The sequence below is a fragment of the Heloderma suspectum genome, chromosome 6 (genome assembly GCF_057233095.1).
Source record: "Heloderma suspectum isolate Gila_16-S chromosome 6, 16-S_ref, whole genome shotgun sequence".
Classification (NCBI taxonomy): domain Eukaryota; kingdom Metazoa; phylum Chordata; class Lepidosauria; order Squamata; family Helodermatidae; genus Heloderma; species Heloderma suspectum.
Genome location: NC_139463.1, coordinates 124,545,096 through 124,561,314, shown reverse-complemented (window position 1 = coordinate 124,561,314; position 16,219 = coordinate 124,545,096). Strand labels below are relative to the sequence as shown.

General features: G+C 52.4%; 1 protein-coding gene across 1 annotated transcript in view; it reads left to right on the top strand.

Moving 5' to 3' along the window:
* ZFHX2 (zinc finger homeobox 2) overlaps window positions 1-16,219 on the top strand; it is a 29,662-nt gene that overhangs the window by 718 nt on the left and 12,725 nt on the right. The window contains exon 2 of the mRNA XM_084806492.1: window positions 13,508-15,963. Within this exon, the coding sequence (XP_084662618.1) occupies window positions 13,563-15,963 (2,401 nt within the window). The 5' untranslated portion in view covers window positions 13,508-13,562. The remainder of the gene's footprint in view (window positions 1-13,507; window positions 15,964-16,219) is intronic.

Below are 16,219 nucleotides of genomic sequence, written 5' to 3'. Positions count from 1 at the left end.
GCGCGGCGCGGCGCGGCGCAGGATAAATGGATGCGGGGAGCGAGCGAGCGAGCGAGCGAGGGACGCAGGGAGGGAGCGCGAAGCGGGCGGAGAAGGGGGAAGCGGGCGACGGAGGAGCGGGTCCGGGCGGCGGGGCGAGCCAGGGGTCGTGGCCAGGAAGGTGCCGGGCCGGGCCGGGCCGGGGAGAGGAGCTTGGCAGGCGGGCTGCGAAGGGGGATAGTGATGGAGAGGAGAGGAGAGGGGCGCGGGGTGGGGGCGGGCGGGGGGAGAGGCGAGGGGCGCCTGGCCGCTCGCGCAGTTTCCGAGTGTGACAGGAGAAGGGGGGCCGCGCGGAGCGGGGCGGGGAGAGGACGAGGAGTCTCTCTGCGCTCCCGCATCGGGCCCCCCAGCCCCATCTTGTTCGGAGGCAAGTCGTCGTTATCGTCTCTGCCTTCCCCTCTTAAGGCATCAAGAAGGGAGGGAAGGTGGGGGCGCACTGGAGAGTATTGGGCACCTCAGAAGTGCTGGCGGGGGGAGGTTAAGGGGGGAAGGAGGCAGGGAGATTGCGCGGGGGACCTCTCCTCCCTACTGCCCACCCTCCACGCCTGCCTCCCCCGCTTTCTCCTTGCCCCCATCCCCTGTGGCACCTCAGGGCTGAGTGAGGGTCTTCCACCATCATTCCCGACCCCCCAGCTCACCCTTTCTGGGGAGGGGGGTGTCAAGGCGCCCTCCCTCTTCCAGGAGCTTCCTCGGGCACGATCCCCCGGGTCAACCTAGTTGCCTTCCCGACACGCTCTCTCCATCCCTCCTCCCTCCTCCTCCTCACCACCGTCTCTCTGCCCCACTTGCCGCCGCCCCCGGCCCCCATTTCTCTTTCTCCCCATCGCACATTCCTCCCGCCGGCTCATGCTCAGCCTCCATCCACTTCTCCGGCGTTGCACTTCCCTCTTCCCCTCCTCCCCCCCCCTTTCTGGTCCTTGCAAGCACCCTGCGCCGTTCCCTCTCGTCGCGCTGCCCACCTCCCCAGCCCTCCGTCCCCGCCGTCCCCCGGTCCGTCCCACGCTGCCGCCCCCCTGCTCAGGCCAGCCGCCCACAACAGCCCTCCGGCTCCGGCTCGGCTCGGCTCCGGCTCCCCGTTCTCCGGCTCCCTCCCGCTTCCTTCCCCCGCCGCCTGACCCTTTGGCCTGGATCTCCCCTCCCCTCGCCTCGCCTGGACCTCTGACAGGAGGCCGCGGGAATGATGGAAGGACCCGGGAAGGCGGCTAGCAGAGGTGTGGAAGGCAGGAGTGTATTTGGGCAGCTCATATTTTCCACTCAGCGACAGATTGTCGACACGACGCTCCGTTAGCAACTCATTTAATTGATTTTACAATCTTTCTTCCTTTCTTCCCTCCCTCCCTCCCTCCCTCCCTCCCTCCCTCGCTCGCCCGCCCGCCCGCCTCCTTCGCTAGCTTGGTCTCGCTTGCTCACCTCTGCACTCCCGTGTTTTCTCTCCCTGGACTTGGCTTGGTGGGCAAGGGAGGTGGAAAATGAAAACTGGAATTTGAAAGTTCACCCCCAAATGGATTTGGGCTGGCAGATGTTAGACTGGGACTCCTGGGTTCTCCAGAAGTGGGGGATTTAGAAAGATCCACAGGGGAAGTTGTCTGCTCCGTTCTCTAGAATACGGTCTAGTGGGTTAAAGTGCGGGGGCACCAAGGCACTCCCTCTCCCTGCATTCCCTCTCTGACTAATGGGCGTGTGTGCTTCTGTTCCATGTATATTTGGGTTCAGTGGTTAGCGCCAAGGCTCAAATCTAGACCCTCTGATTTGGATAACCCTCTCCATCCCAGAAATAGGGGGAAGGCAATACTTGGTGAGAAAATGCACTTTTTACATGCTCAGGGGCACTGTGGTCTTTTCTTTTAGCATTCTAGTTGCATGTATTCAGATCCTGATGATTAAGTCCTGATTGGATTTATATCTATGTTTCCATGGCTGGTTTTTGGAGTACTTCTTAAACTTGCAAGAGTGCTTTATGATACTTAAACCGCATTTGCCCTTATGGCATCCCTGTGAGATGGGTCGCTGTTATTCCGATCTCATAGATGGGGAGACTGAGTCTGAGAGGGTCAGTGGCTTGCTCACAACAATATGAGAATGCCAAAGCAGAAATTGGGTTTGTTCTTAGGTCTCTGAGATCCATATTCAGCTAAAACAGATGCGTGTGTACGTGTGAAATTCTCAAACCAACTCTCTTAATTTGGATGTGCTAGCAAAATTTTAAATTCTAGTGGCTCTGGGTTAGAGGGAAGGTGTAAAAAAGCACTGGGATTGTTGAGCTGATAGGGAACACACAATTAACAAGTATTTTTCAAAAGTTGCCATTCAAAAGTGAATTTCAAGCTCCTGCAGACTTTGAAAAGGTTCCAAGGCATCTGCTATGTTTTCAAAATGGTGTGAAATTTTGTCTCTGTTTTTGCTCCACGTCTTCCCCCACCGAAGGGGGTGGCTAGGATGTGTTTTACTGCTCGAACTTTCTGAGCATCAAAACAGAAATCTGTATCAAGCAGCTACATTTTTTTTTTCATTTTTACTCTACAGTAGGCCCAGGGGCCCCAGTCTGGATCTTAAAACCCCCCTACTTTTAAGGATCCTAATCCTGACCAGCCTCTGGGCCTACTGTAGAGGAAACAATTGAGCAGGGGGAGGGGGGAATGCAGCTGCTAGATATTGATTTAAAGTAATGTCTGTTTTTGGCCCTTGGTGTCACTTCAGGAATTTCAGCTGAGCTGGGCCCAAAGGAAGAGCACGTTGGACAGACAGGCTCAACAGGGTCATGCTTTGAAGGGGAAGTTGTGCTGATGTGGAAGGGGATCCGCTAATATATGCAATACTGCATGGGTCATTGTCGTTTCTCGTTCTGTTGGTTCCTCTTGCCTTAGTTGGATGTTGTGTTTGGAACATGACAGGCCATGGAGTATCTTTTGCTGTGTTGTTTAGAGATGTAGGCTAAAGCAACCTTTGTGTGCTTGCTTTTTAAAATGTGTAAAAGCATGATGTGCACCCTGTGCAGCTACAGGGCAAAGGCAACAACAACAAAACACATGCGCGCACGCACGCTGTGATGCTACAGCCAAGGAGATGATAGCCCCTTCTCCCAAAATTGCACAGCATCGCTAATAGCACGGTGCAAAATCAGGCACTGAGCTCTCAGTAACAGCTCAGTTCCAGAGAAAGCAATGCATCCGTGGTGCAAAGAGGCTGCCTTTGCACAAGCAGGAGCTTTACCATCGACCATATTTAAGCATCTTTTTACAACAAACCTGTGAGGTGGGCCCCTTTCCTTCCTGTTTTACATGGGGAAACAGAGGCCACGTGTGAGTGGCTTTCCCAAGCCCTCACAACGAATCCTTGGCAGGGATAGGGCTTGAACCAAGGTCTCTGAGTTCCCACTGAAACCAACTACCATCTTGAGCATCGAAAGCCAAGTCTCCTCCCCTTTGGAGCCCTGCCTCCATCCCCAGATGTGTGTGGTCTGGCAGTAGAGCAGCCTTCCCTAATCTGGTGCCCTCCAGATGTTTTGGACTTCAACTCCCGTCAGCCCGAGCCGGCATGCTGAGAGCTGTCATCCAAAATATCTTGAGGGCACCAGTTTGGAGAAGGATGCGGTAGAGAAGAGATATTGTTATTTTCTCATCTGTCACCCTGATAGTTTTTACTGAAGGTGGCCTAAAACCCTTTTAAACAAATAGAAGACACTCTGTATGCAGTCAGAGGCCCTCTTTTTTTATTACTACGTGCTGCAGGGCTCTGCCCTGGCATTAAACATTTTTTCTGAGGCTAACTTAAACGAAGCCCCAGGAACTGTAAAATCCCACACTACTCAATAAATCAATGAGGCACAATCCCAAACAGATGCTGCGCAAGCTACCACCGCGGTCTACTTCTTCACACAGTGCATAATTAACTTCAAGCTCAAGATCCCTAAGTCACAGGCTTAGATGACTTTAAAAGGGGATTAGAGAAATTCATGGAGGAGGATGCAGCCTATGACAGCCATATTGAACCTCCATCTCCGGAGGTACTCTATCTCTGATAGTGGAGGCTGGTGGCTCCGATGTCAGTGGGGCGGTGAATCAGAACCAGTCAGAACTCTAAAGGAGCTTCACACCTTGGAGAGCTCCTTTAGAGTTCTGACTGGTTCTGAGTGAAACCCGGAGTGGATTTACCGCCCCACTGACATCGGAGCCACCAGCCTCCACTGACCTCTGGTTGTTTGATCCTGAAGTCACACAGCTGGTGACACTGCTCTCATGGCCTGTTTCTGAGGGCCAAGAGGCATCTGGGTGGCCACTGGTGAAGAAAATATCAGACTAGTTCAGGGGTTTGCGCCTGTGGCCATCTGGACGTTGTTGGAATATGACCCCCATAATCCCCTATCATTGGCCATGCTGGCTGGGGCTTATGGGAGTTGTGGTTCAGCAACAAGCGGAGGGCCACAGGCCTCCTGACCCTGAAGGCTAGATGGATCTCTGATCCCATCTTGCTGCGTTCTTCTAATGTATTGTTCAATCCAAGAGAGCATTTAGGCACTGAATGCACAAAAGGACAACCAGATGGTTGTGCCGGCCTCGGGCGCAGCCCCACACCAACCATGCACCTCACCATGTCACTGACACAAAATGGCCTCATTTCACACATCCAACACGCCCCATCCAAGCCTGTACGAGCAAACACAAGCTGCGAGCCAAATCCACACACGCGGCAGAATCTGCCATTAGAGCTCACATGACAGTCGCAAAGCTGAATGTCGGGAACATGCGAACCGCAATTCCCCCGTAGCATATGGTGGAGCCATAGAATGAGAGGGGGGGGGCTGTGTAGACCATCTAGCTCGACACTCTGCTTTTAATGCTCCAGCAAAGATCTCCAGCAAGACCCCACTGTGTTAAGCAACAGCCAAGTCATACATGACCAGCTTTCCACCACCTGAGGCCGTCTAGATTGGTTGGATTGCAAACCCTGGCATCCCCACCAAGAATGATGGCTGGCCCAGCTGGCTGGGGATGATGGGAGCTGCAATCCAGCCCATCTGGAGGGCACCAGAATGGGGAAAGCTGCATTCCAAAATGCACAAGCAAAAAGCGTGGTGACGTCACTATCCCTCAAGAAACGACAGCCCTAGCAGCAACCACATACTTCAAAAATATAGAATCCAGGTTCATTGTTTCGAAGGCACAGTCAGCACCTTTATAAATCTTTGGGAGTGTGTGTTGTGTGCACATTTAAAAGAAAATGAGGAAGGCTATACAAGGCAGCGATATGTGCAATGACCCAAAGTAACGGTTTGTGTGTAAAGACATAATGGGTCGCATATGTCAACTGGTTGTCTTTGCAACAGTCCTGTAATGTGAATCGGCATTATCACCTCCATATTACAAATGGGGCACTGAGGCAGAGGCTGGCTTGCCTAGTGAGTTCTGTAGGGGGGAACAAAAGTGGTACCTGAGTACTTCCTTGCACGTATCAGATACATAATAAATGCAGCACTTCACACATACTGCGTGCACACACTACTGCAACACACCTCACTCAGCTCTTCACTACCGCAACACCCCTGCCCTTCATAACTCCTCCTCTGGCCATACACGTTCCTGACAATAATGCACAGCCAGCCCTGCCAATGCAGTTTGGCTCCCGTCCCGTCCCGCGCTTTGAAATGCTGTCATGAGTGCACATGCACCCCAGATTGGTGCTATAAGACCACAAGTCCAGTGGATGTGCCCAGAGTTTTGCCACAAGTCTAACTTGCAAGTTAATCCAGGTTAACTGTGTCATCAAAAAGCTGCCCAAACTGTATGTGAGCACAGTGTGGCCTGGTAGACAAGTCATGCCATGCTCTTGCTGTGAGGCCTTAGTTAAGTCACTGGTTTCTCAGGATTGCTTCCCTCACACACATGTTGCAAGTCTGATAATGCACACCTTTTCCTTAACCATACCACCTGCTGTTAGTACCACAGAACACATACAACTTCTAGACCCAAACATACTGACGTCCCTGATTCACATCCCCAAATAACTCCTTTAATTTCCAGTTCATGCAACTTTCCCTCTCCCTGCCCAGTGCTTGAGGTAAACTCAAGTTGGACTTCTTATGTCAAAGCAGTCTTGTGAACAGTTCAACACATATAAAGGTTGTGAAGCAATGTGACTTTCTTGCAATAAATGAAAACCAAGTTGCTAGTCCTTATGGATGTAAGATAGGCTTGAAAGACCATGGGCATCGCTAAGTGAATCTATTGGAAGTCAGATGGAAATGACTGGAGAGGCTTTCTAGTGTTTGCTGTTGATGTGTCAAGCATAGCGCTCCTCATTGCTAGCACAAGCAGAATAAGTTAAGCAAATATATGTTTTAAAAAAGTGTGATTTATATGGACCTCAGAATTGGCCCTTCTTGGTGCAGAATTTAGGTTTGCTTTTCAACAGCCTGTCTCTACTTTGCCCTTTTAGTGATTAAAAGGATAATTTTTGCCCACCCGGAGGTGAAAAACATAAGCTGCTCTACCCATATGCCTCCTAAATTCATATTTGGCTCTCGCTCAAGTTTTTTGTTCATTTGAGTTTGTGTGTTTTGTTTTTGCTGCTCTAAAGATGTCCCTGCCCAAACAGAGATGGTGTCCCAGAATCCCTCTGTGGCACAGCAAAGGATTCTGGGAATTTTTTTCAGTTTCTGCAGGGAGCTGACCATTCTTTCTGGAAGCCACAGGGAAGTTGGAATCTGACGTGTTACTCTTGGTGATGAACTCCCCATGACTAGTGCTGCCCTAGGCGATTGCCTAGTTTACTGGGGTGGTCAAACTAGTGTGCCTCCACCTGCCATCCCAGGACATGGAGTGGAACTTTGGGCCTCCATAGTGACAGTCTGCACTGTGCACGAAAAGCTCTTCCAAATTATGCCGCTTGAAAACTAAAGCCACTTTAGGATAATGCAGTACCAAGAGAGCAGAGAAAGGGGCAGAAACAGAGGCCAACGGAAAGGGTTCATGCTCAAACACTTGGCTGTTGCCCTGGGGGATGCTGGGATACCTGGGCCCTCCAAAGGTATGCATAGACACATTCATAGAGGATAAGGCCATCAGTTGCTACTAGTCCTGCTGGCTATATATTACCTCCCAATATCGGAGGCAGTGTGCCTCTGAATACCAGTTGCTGGAGAACACAAACAGGAGGGTGCCATTGCTTTCATGTCCTGCCTGCAGGCTTCTCATTGGGGCATATGGTTGGCCACTGTGGGAACAGAATGGTGGATGGGGTAGGCCTTTGGTCTGATCCAGCACTGCTTTTCTTATATTCTTATTTAAAAGCCTTCACACAACTGTTATGTTACCATAATTTGTTCTTTGAACAGCACCATCAATGCACAAGTTGTCAGAGTAACATAAGCACACACACACAAAAAGAGAGATGGCTAGATCCTTGCCCTGAGGGGCATACAATCTAAAATATGCCAGTGTAAACGTCTTAAAATGCCTCTCCTTCGAACTGTTTCATCCTAGAGGCCTGTCCCCAAAAGATAGCAGGGAGACTAGATTAGTGTCCCCCCCCCGACCCACTATATCTCTTCCTCCCCTATTTCTGTGCTGCCGGATCCTAGCATCCATTCCCAGCCCTATGTCGCCCCATTTCCTTATGATGTTGTGCAATTGTCTTTAAGTCATAGATGCCCTTGGAGAGGACATGAGCCTCATGTTACAACCATGCATGCACACGCGCCCACACGCAGCTGTAACACATGCACATTTTCTGCCTTTCGCATTCACAAACTGAGCCGAAATTTTACGCCAATTCAAAAACGCGGCAAAACCTCACACTTCAAATTCACCTTCTTAAAAATAGTCAAACGCTTTCAAATGTCATTTTTGAAGTTCCACTTTGATACTTCAAACAAACAAGCAAACAGATCCCAAACGTCTTTACACCCTATGTTTTATTGCTGAATTCTTAAGGCAACTGTGCTCAAGCTCAGCTTGTGAAATTCAATAATTTTCACACTGACATCTCTTCCCCCAATGCATGCACTCACACACACAGCTGTATCCATAATTGGTAAAATGCCTAGGGGCAGGGGAAACCATTTCAGGGGCATATCGGTGGGGAATTTATTTTGCTTGCGAAGATCCCACACTTGGAGACTTTTTCCCGAGACTTCTTTTTCCCCCAGACTGGTCCCAGTTCTAGCACACTTTGGAAAGGTTGGGTCTTGATGGACCCTCTCCTTGGGCCAGGTTCAGGGGAATGCTCACATCTGTCCTTTATCTGGACTCCGAAACTTAACTTCCACACTTTGCACACCAGTCTCTGGTGCTCCTGATGGTGCAGAATATATTTGTGTACAGCATTTGAGGGAGGTCTCTGTTCTGTGCCCCCACTTCCTCCTCCATTTTCCCCACAACAAAGCAGCAGAACTGAGGGTGCAAGAAACGCGGAATGTCTCTGTGAAATATTGTATGCAAATCACATACAAATGAAATCCTAAGTGCATTGCGGGATTAAACAAAAGCAGGGGGTTGGGGGAGGCACAGAAGTCTGTTTCTTTGCATAGCCCAATCCTGCATGCCTCCCCACAACACCCCCCCCACACACACACAATTGCCCCTTGGAGGAAGGACAATATCTGGGGACCCGTCCTTCCCAAGCACCCTACAAATGATGGATCTCCATATACAAAAGGAAGACACACACACACACCCCACTCCCACCAGACCACGCTGGGAATCTGTCAGAAACAACCTTTAACACCCCCCCCCCACCCACCCCCAGTTGTTAACATTTCTCTTATCAACCTGTTTAGCAAATATTTGATGGTGGCGGCGGGAGAGAAGAGATGGGGGGCTGGTGTGTGTCTGTGGGGGGGGGGGACAGATGTGGGGGGGCCGGGATAGACGGTATTTGAGGACCGAAGGGCATCAGCCCGAGAGTGGGAGGGGGGAGGAGCGCCTTCTCTCCGCCTCCCCCCGCCCCGCTGCGCAGGGTGATTTAAAGCGCTGCCTGTCACCGTGCTTCTCGTTTTATTGACTCTCGCTGCCTCCCCTGCCACCCCTCGGCATTAATCTCCCCGTTAATCGCCCCGCACGGAGCCCCTCCCCCTGCGCCCGCAGCCCCTGCGCCCCCTCGTGGCGCCCCCCGCCTCCCCCCCTCCCCGGCCGGTCTTCTCCTCCTCTCGTTCTCTTCCACCGACTCCATCGATCTGCCCCGCAGCGCGCACACTTTCATTCTTTCATTCCCCTTTTCCGCTCCCCCGTTCCTTTTCAGCTCCGTGCTCTCCCATTCTTTCTCCTTTGTTTTCTCAAATCTTCCTTCCTCTCTCTGGGCCATTCCAGAGGCCTGTCCCCCTCCCCTCCCCTCCCCTCCCCGCCTCTCTTCTCCTCCTCCTCCTCTCTCTTTCCTATCCCACCCTTCTCTCTCTCCGGGTCCCAGTCTTTCATCTCCTCCACCCTCTCTCTCTCTCTGCTGCCTTTTCCTCTTGCTTTTCCTTCCTCATCTGTCACGCTTTGTCCTTCGCATCCCCTCCATCCCATCATGTCGGTTTTGCCCCCTTCTCCCCCCCCCGCTTCACTCCTTCCACTAATCTTCTCCCCACACCACCTTTCTCCCCCCCCCCGTTTTTTTGCTGGGCCTGATGCAGGCACTTGGTTTACCTGGAAGTAAGCCCCACAGAAATCTGTGGGGTTTCCATCCAAGTCAATGTGTTTAGGGTTGTGCTATGCATCTTTTTCTCTTTCGCCCCCTCAACTCTGTCTGCTTCATTTTTCCTCCTTTTTTCATTATCTGCATTGTATTTCCCTCCTTGTTTGATTTCATCTCTCATTTTTACTCCTCCCCCCCTCCCCCCCTCCCCCTTTCTTTCTTTCTTTCTTTCTTTCCATCCATCCATTTTCTCTCTCATTCCTCCTTTTACACTTCCCCCCCACCCCCCAATGCCTTTGTGTCTCTGGCTCCCTCATAATAAATATGCAGCAGCCACCTAATTATGTCTCCCGCCTCCTTTTCTCCTTAATGAGACAATTTGCATTGACTAACCACCCTCCGAAAGGGGGAGGGGAAAAGAAACGGGGGGGGGGTAAGGCGAGAGAGAACACATTTCCTCCCCCCTCCCTCCTTCTTCCTCCTCTGAGTGGAGGAATGAACAAAAAATATTAAATGTTAACAGGGTGTCTTTACTCCTGGGACACAAAGATAATAATGTTAAAGGGCTGAGGTGGGCAGAATGTGTGTGCACGTGGGGGGGCTACATAGGGACTGTAGGATAGACAGACATGTGCAGGAAGGAGAGCTAAGTGGGGAGCGTTTGCCGTGATTATGTTGTTGACACAGCCGCCACAAGGTTGGCCCGACTGCTGTCCCCTGGGCTATATCTTTGCTTCCCCTTGAAACCGGCCTGAAGACTGTTTAACCGCCATGGCTCCTGCCAAGGAATTCTGAGGTTGGTCTTTCTGTGAAGGGGGCTCAGGAATCTCTCCCACAAGTCTCACCATCTTCACTTCCCAGCATTCTGTGATGGAGGAGGCCATGACAGTGAACACCCGTGGCAGCCCGGTTGCAATGCATCATTTAGGAGGCACTTTGTTTAGTTATTTATTTGCAGGATTTATATACCACTCTATAACTTAACAAGATTTCTGACTGGTGAACGGTAACAATATATATTTTTTAAAGAATCAAAATACAGCAGTAACATCATTTAAATTAGACTATGTTCATAAAAGTGTGGCTGGTCAATCAGGGAAGGCTTGTTTTAAATCAAAATGCCTTCAGCAGGCACCAAAAACAAGATGATGTCAGTGCCTGCCTGACATCAACAGGCAGGTAGTTCCACAGAGAGGGAGACAATACACAGAAGGCTCCGTGCTGCTGAGTGGACTCCAAACAGACCCCAGGTCCATGCAGAATCATCCAGTGCCTCATCTGATGACCTCAATGCTGGCAAGTGAGAAGGTGCTCTCCCAGATATCCTGGTCCCAAGTTGTTTAGGGCGTTATACGCCACTAGCAAAACCTTAAACCTGGCCTGGTAGCGAAGAGGCAGCCAGTGCAGTTCCCTCATGCTGAAAAGGGACAAACCCTAGAAACAACCAAGCTGCTGCATTCTACACTAGCTGCAACTTCCGGACCCATCATAAGGGCAGCCCCATGCACAGCACGTTGCAGTACTCCAGTCTTGATGTTACAGCCTTGAGCTATGAAGATCCGCATGAGAGGGGTCCAGTAAGGGTTAGGAATGTACATGAAGCTGAAACCAAGTTTTGCTTACCTGAGGAGCTCTCCACTGCCCCAACTTGCAATGGCCCACAATCTTGGTTAAGGCTGGACAATCCCCATGACCGAGGCTCATCTGGATCACCACTTCAGTGTAGGGAATACTGGTTGTGTGGATCCATTGCTATGCTGTCAGGGATGGCTCGATGGGAGATGGTGAATGTTGCGAGGAAATAAAAAGGATTTGCAGCAGAGTTGATGGATGGGTTGTATTGTTTTCAGGGATGGGAAAGGAGAGGTGTTTGTTGATGGACAGGTAGATCAAGGATGTTCTCAGCATTGCAATGTTGCTGAAATTCGTAGAGGCAGGAGTTGAGGACAACCCAAAGGAGGTACTTGCTACGCATCATGCACTATTCACCTGTGGAACTGACTACCGCAGGACTTTGCTGGCTGCTAGTATTCACCCCCTGCCCCAAAGGAATGATGAATACGTGGATAGATCACTTGTTGACTACTGGTCATAACAGCCAGAAGAGGAGCCTCCATTTAAAAAAATGTGAGCCCTCACCCCTTTTTCGCCATCTGGCTAGCTGATGATGGAACACAAGACAGTTGGGCTTGATAGATTTTTGTCCATACCTGGCAAGGCAATTCCTACATTAGTATGTTTGAGGAAAGGATGGAGGGTGGAAGGTGGTCAGGAGGAGCAGGGGAAGAAAGGGATAACTGGATTGATAGATGGACAAGTGGCAGAGAAACATGCAGGTCAGATCTCTAGACAATGACTTGCGAATGGAGGTAAAGAAAAGATGAGAAAAAGTACATGGATGAGGGCACAGAAAACGCATGTAAGTGGCTCGTCCTGTAGGCAGGCTTGGGGCAAGCTTGCGATTCAGGTGGGATGCAAGGCAGGCAATGAGAAGTGTTACTCTCGAGCCACCCCACCAAGCTCTGGTCCTGTACCATGGATCCAGCTGTATTCAGTTATAGACTAGCCTGGAGTGACTTCTGGATAGGTGTGTTTTTTATTTCAAAACCCCAAGCTTTCCTTGAAAGCCCTTCTCTGCCCCCACCCCAGCCCCAAACGTGTGGAGAATGAGCTGTGGCAATGAGGAAGAGGCACTCTGTGCATGCTCAGCAGCACTGGGCTAAACTGAGTGTCACATGGAGGAGGGAGGAAGCTATAGTTTCTGAACATGGAGAGGAAAATGGGGAGCTGAGTGGAAATGGTGAAGGGCGTGGCAGAAGGGGGACGCAGGCATGGATGCACGCTGCAGTGCTTCTGCGGGGCAGAACAGGCGGATCCCATTCTCCCCACCCCGCTCTTCCCCCACTTTATCAGCTGCGGGCCTGCTAATTTGCATTGCAAATCTTCCCCAACCCAGAGACACCATTTCCAGTGGCCCAGGCCCAGAGACCAACAGCCGTTGCCTCTCCTCTCCCCCATAGCTCACTCCAGGAGTGGTCCCCCGAGCCAGCTCCTCCTTCTCCCGGCCCCCCTCTCCCCATAGCTGGAGCCGAGTCACACGTGGCTGTAAATTGCTTGATGGCGGCCAGCTGAACATGTGAAACAACCTTCCCCAACCTGGTGCCCTCCAGATGTGTTGGACTGCAATTCCCATCATTCCCAGGCAGCACAGGGAAGGCTGGTGGGAAAGGACTCCATTTTCATGTTTCGATGTGAACTTGGGGTCTTCTGCAAGCAACTCATCTGTTGTGCCACTGAGCGATTGTCCCTCTCATAGCGTTTTCTCTGCCCGGGCTTCTCCACACATACAAGACATCTCTTGCTGTTGCAGGCATCAAGCGGCGAACAGTATGAGTGAACCACGGTATGCGTGAGCCAGGGTACTGTCCGGGGGGGCGGTCTTTTCAGATGTTCGCTAGTCACTCTGCCATCTGGATACAGAGCAAGGGTGTTGGGCCTCTTTCCGCCCAAGGCCCAAATTCGATTTTTGAGACGTTCTCGGGGGCTGCGTTCCAGGGGTGGGCGGAGTCAAAGGCAAAAGGGGGCAGGGCAAAGCTCTTATTGCCAGCAGGTAACCCTTAGGAGAGGCATTTCAAAATTTTAGAATGGGGCTAAAAGCACCACATGATTGTTGGCTGAAAGGCGCTGGGGGCCGGCGGGAAGCTGCACAGCCACCTGGCTAACTCTGGAGAACTGGATTTGGCCCCCACACAAGAGGTTCTCTATCCCTGTGATACAGAGCGACACTCCTCTTTTCTTGCCTCCGGAAAAGAGCAGCAGCAAAAAGGTTCACACATGCTTGTATTCTGTTTCCCTGCAGGGTCTCGGCTCCTGTGCTGAGATGACCCCTCCGCGCCCCTCGCGCTCGCACCGCTATGGACGCCCCCTCTAACTCTGCCTCCTCCTCCCGCTCCTCCACTGCTGTTCCCCCGGCCGACGGGCAGGATGACAGGGCCGTGGTTCGGCCCCCTCAGGGCTCTCCTGCCTCTCCAGCCACCAAAGAAACCCCCCTCTCGGACCGTTCCTCCTCCGCCTCCCCGTCTCCCGATGAAGTCACAAGGCCCAGCTCCGGCTCCCAAGCAGCACTTGGCTCTGTGAAGCTCCCGGCAGCCATCTTATCCACACCACCGCTCCAAGCAGACTGCGGCCTAGCAACACCAAACACGTCCCCCGTCCCTCAGGCAACACCCCCTGCAGAAGATGGGATTAAGCAAGGAGCAGAAGAAGGTGGAGAGGAGGAAGAGGACAGTGGACGCGAGGCCCAGCTCTTCTTCTCCGCTGAAGGCTCAGCCTATCTCCTCAGCGGTGGCCACGTTCTCTTACCAAAGGGCTCCCCTAGCACCACAACTCCCCTGGTGTCCATCCTCCACATCCAGCGCAGTGGAGGCCCTAACCAAGGCTTTATGTCTACTGACCAAATGTCCCAGAATACCTCAGCGCCAGGTGAGTGGACCCCTCACGGCGCCTTCAACAGTTACCGACTGGCCGGGGCCCCCGCTCAAACCACGTCTGCCAAAAACGCTCCCACCAAACCCAAAGATGCCCCCACCGCCCATGCGGAGGATGAGGAAAACCCCAAAGGGGAAGCCAACCTTGGCCAGGAAGAGGAGATACCCGGGCCACCCATCTGGCTTTGCCTCATATGCCGCCTCTCATTCTGCCAGGGCCACTCCTTGGCAACACATGCCCATGCTGCCCATGGGGCACAGCTGAGCACCAACGAATGCCAGGCCCTCTCCAGAGGGAATTCTGCCGTGTTCCAGGGTACCACACTTGGCTTCCTAGAACCAAATAACCCCACCAAGGCAGACCTCAATGCCAGAATGTGTAGCAGATGGGTGAATGTAACAGAAGAGAAGGAAGAGGAGAAGGGGAGCTCAGAAAGACAATGCGAGCCACCCGATGCCAAAGATTCAAGGGTCGGCGGCACGCACTGGGAAAAGGGGGGTATGGAGGACAAACCAGAAGAAGAAGAGGAGGAGGAGGAGGAGGAGGCAGCAGCAGCAGAAAACAAGAAAGAGGAGGGAAGGCTTCTCCCAGACCAAAGTTCAAATGGCCAAAGCCCACCCATGGGTGCTAACACCCCCCTCTCAGAGACACTGCGGATGATGGCTAGCAGCGTTGACACCACAGTTAACGTTGGGTTGCCCAAGAAAGACGTCAATGTGGAGTTGGCCAAAAAGGCTGTTGGGTTGGCCAACGAAGCCGTTAACGTACGACTGGCTCACGAGGTCACTCGCATCGAATTAGCTGGCGAAATCACCCACACTGGGTTAGGCACCAAAATCCATAGCGACCACCTAGACAATGACACAGACGTCGGTGGCGTTGGGTTGGCCCATGACTTCAGCACTGCTGACTTGGCCCACAGTGTCAGTAATGTCGGGACAGCCAATGACATCACTAACATTGGCTTTGAGGTCAACAACGGGGTCAGTAACAACAGTCACAACGGAGGACCCCCCCTTGCCTTTGGAGAAGACTTTACCACCATGGCCTACTCTGGGTTGACTTTATCCGGTCACATGTCCCTGCTTCATTCGCGCAACTCCTGCAAGACTCTTAAATGTCCAAAGTGCAACTGGCATTACAAGTACCAGCAGACCCTGGACGTGCACATGAAGGAGAAACACCCCGAGAACAACAGCCACTGTGCTTATTGTAGCACGGGGGGGCCGCATCCCCGCCTGGCCAGAGGCGAGAGCTACAACTGTGGCTACAAGCCCTACCGCTGCGAGGCTTGCAATTACTCCACCACCACCAAGGGCAACCTCAGCATCCACATGCAGTCCGACAAGCACTTAGCCAACCTGCAGGGCTATCAGGCCACGGGGGCTGGTGGGGCCCCCTCGGTGGCCCCTCCGGTGGCCCCCTCCCCGTCCTCCCCTGAGGAGAAAGAGTCGAAAGGTAAATCGTCCTGGCAGTGCAAGGTGTGCAGCTATGAGACCAACATCTCCCGCAACCTGCGGATCCACATGACATCCGAGAAGCACATGCAGAATATGCTTTTGCTCCATCAGGGGCTGCCCTTGGCACTGCCTGGACTGCTGGGGCAGCCCCAGGCCCCGCCAGGAGGCAAGGCCCCACCGGAGCTGTTCCAGTTCTATGGGGCACAGGCCCTCAGCCATTCCCATCACCCCCACCCCCACCATGTGCATCCTGGGGGCAGCCCAGCCCTGCGGGGGGACAAGCCCATGGAGCAAGCCCAGCTCTTACTCAACGGAGGCTTCCCACACCTCAACGCCACTGGCAGGAAGATGGCCGCCTTGGGGCCAGGTAAGGGAGGATCGCTGTTCCCCGGGGCTCCCTGCCCTGCCGCTCCTCCTTCAGTCCACACAGGACCTAAAGGTCAAAGGTGTTCTGTTCGCTCCTCTGTTCTCTCATCCACTTGTTTCTCTTCCTGTTTCTTGTCCATTTCACACAGTTGTGTCTCTAAATCCTGGTGTCAGTTCCCTTTTCTCCCCCTCAGCCTCAAATATTTAGCCAACTTCCTTCCTTCCTCTTCCTTCTCTCCTGCTATGCTCTTTCTCCT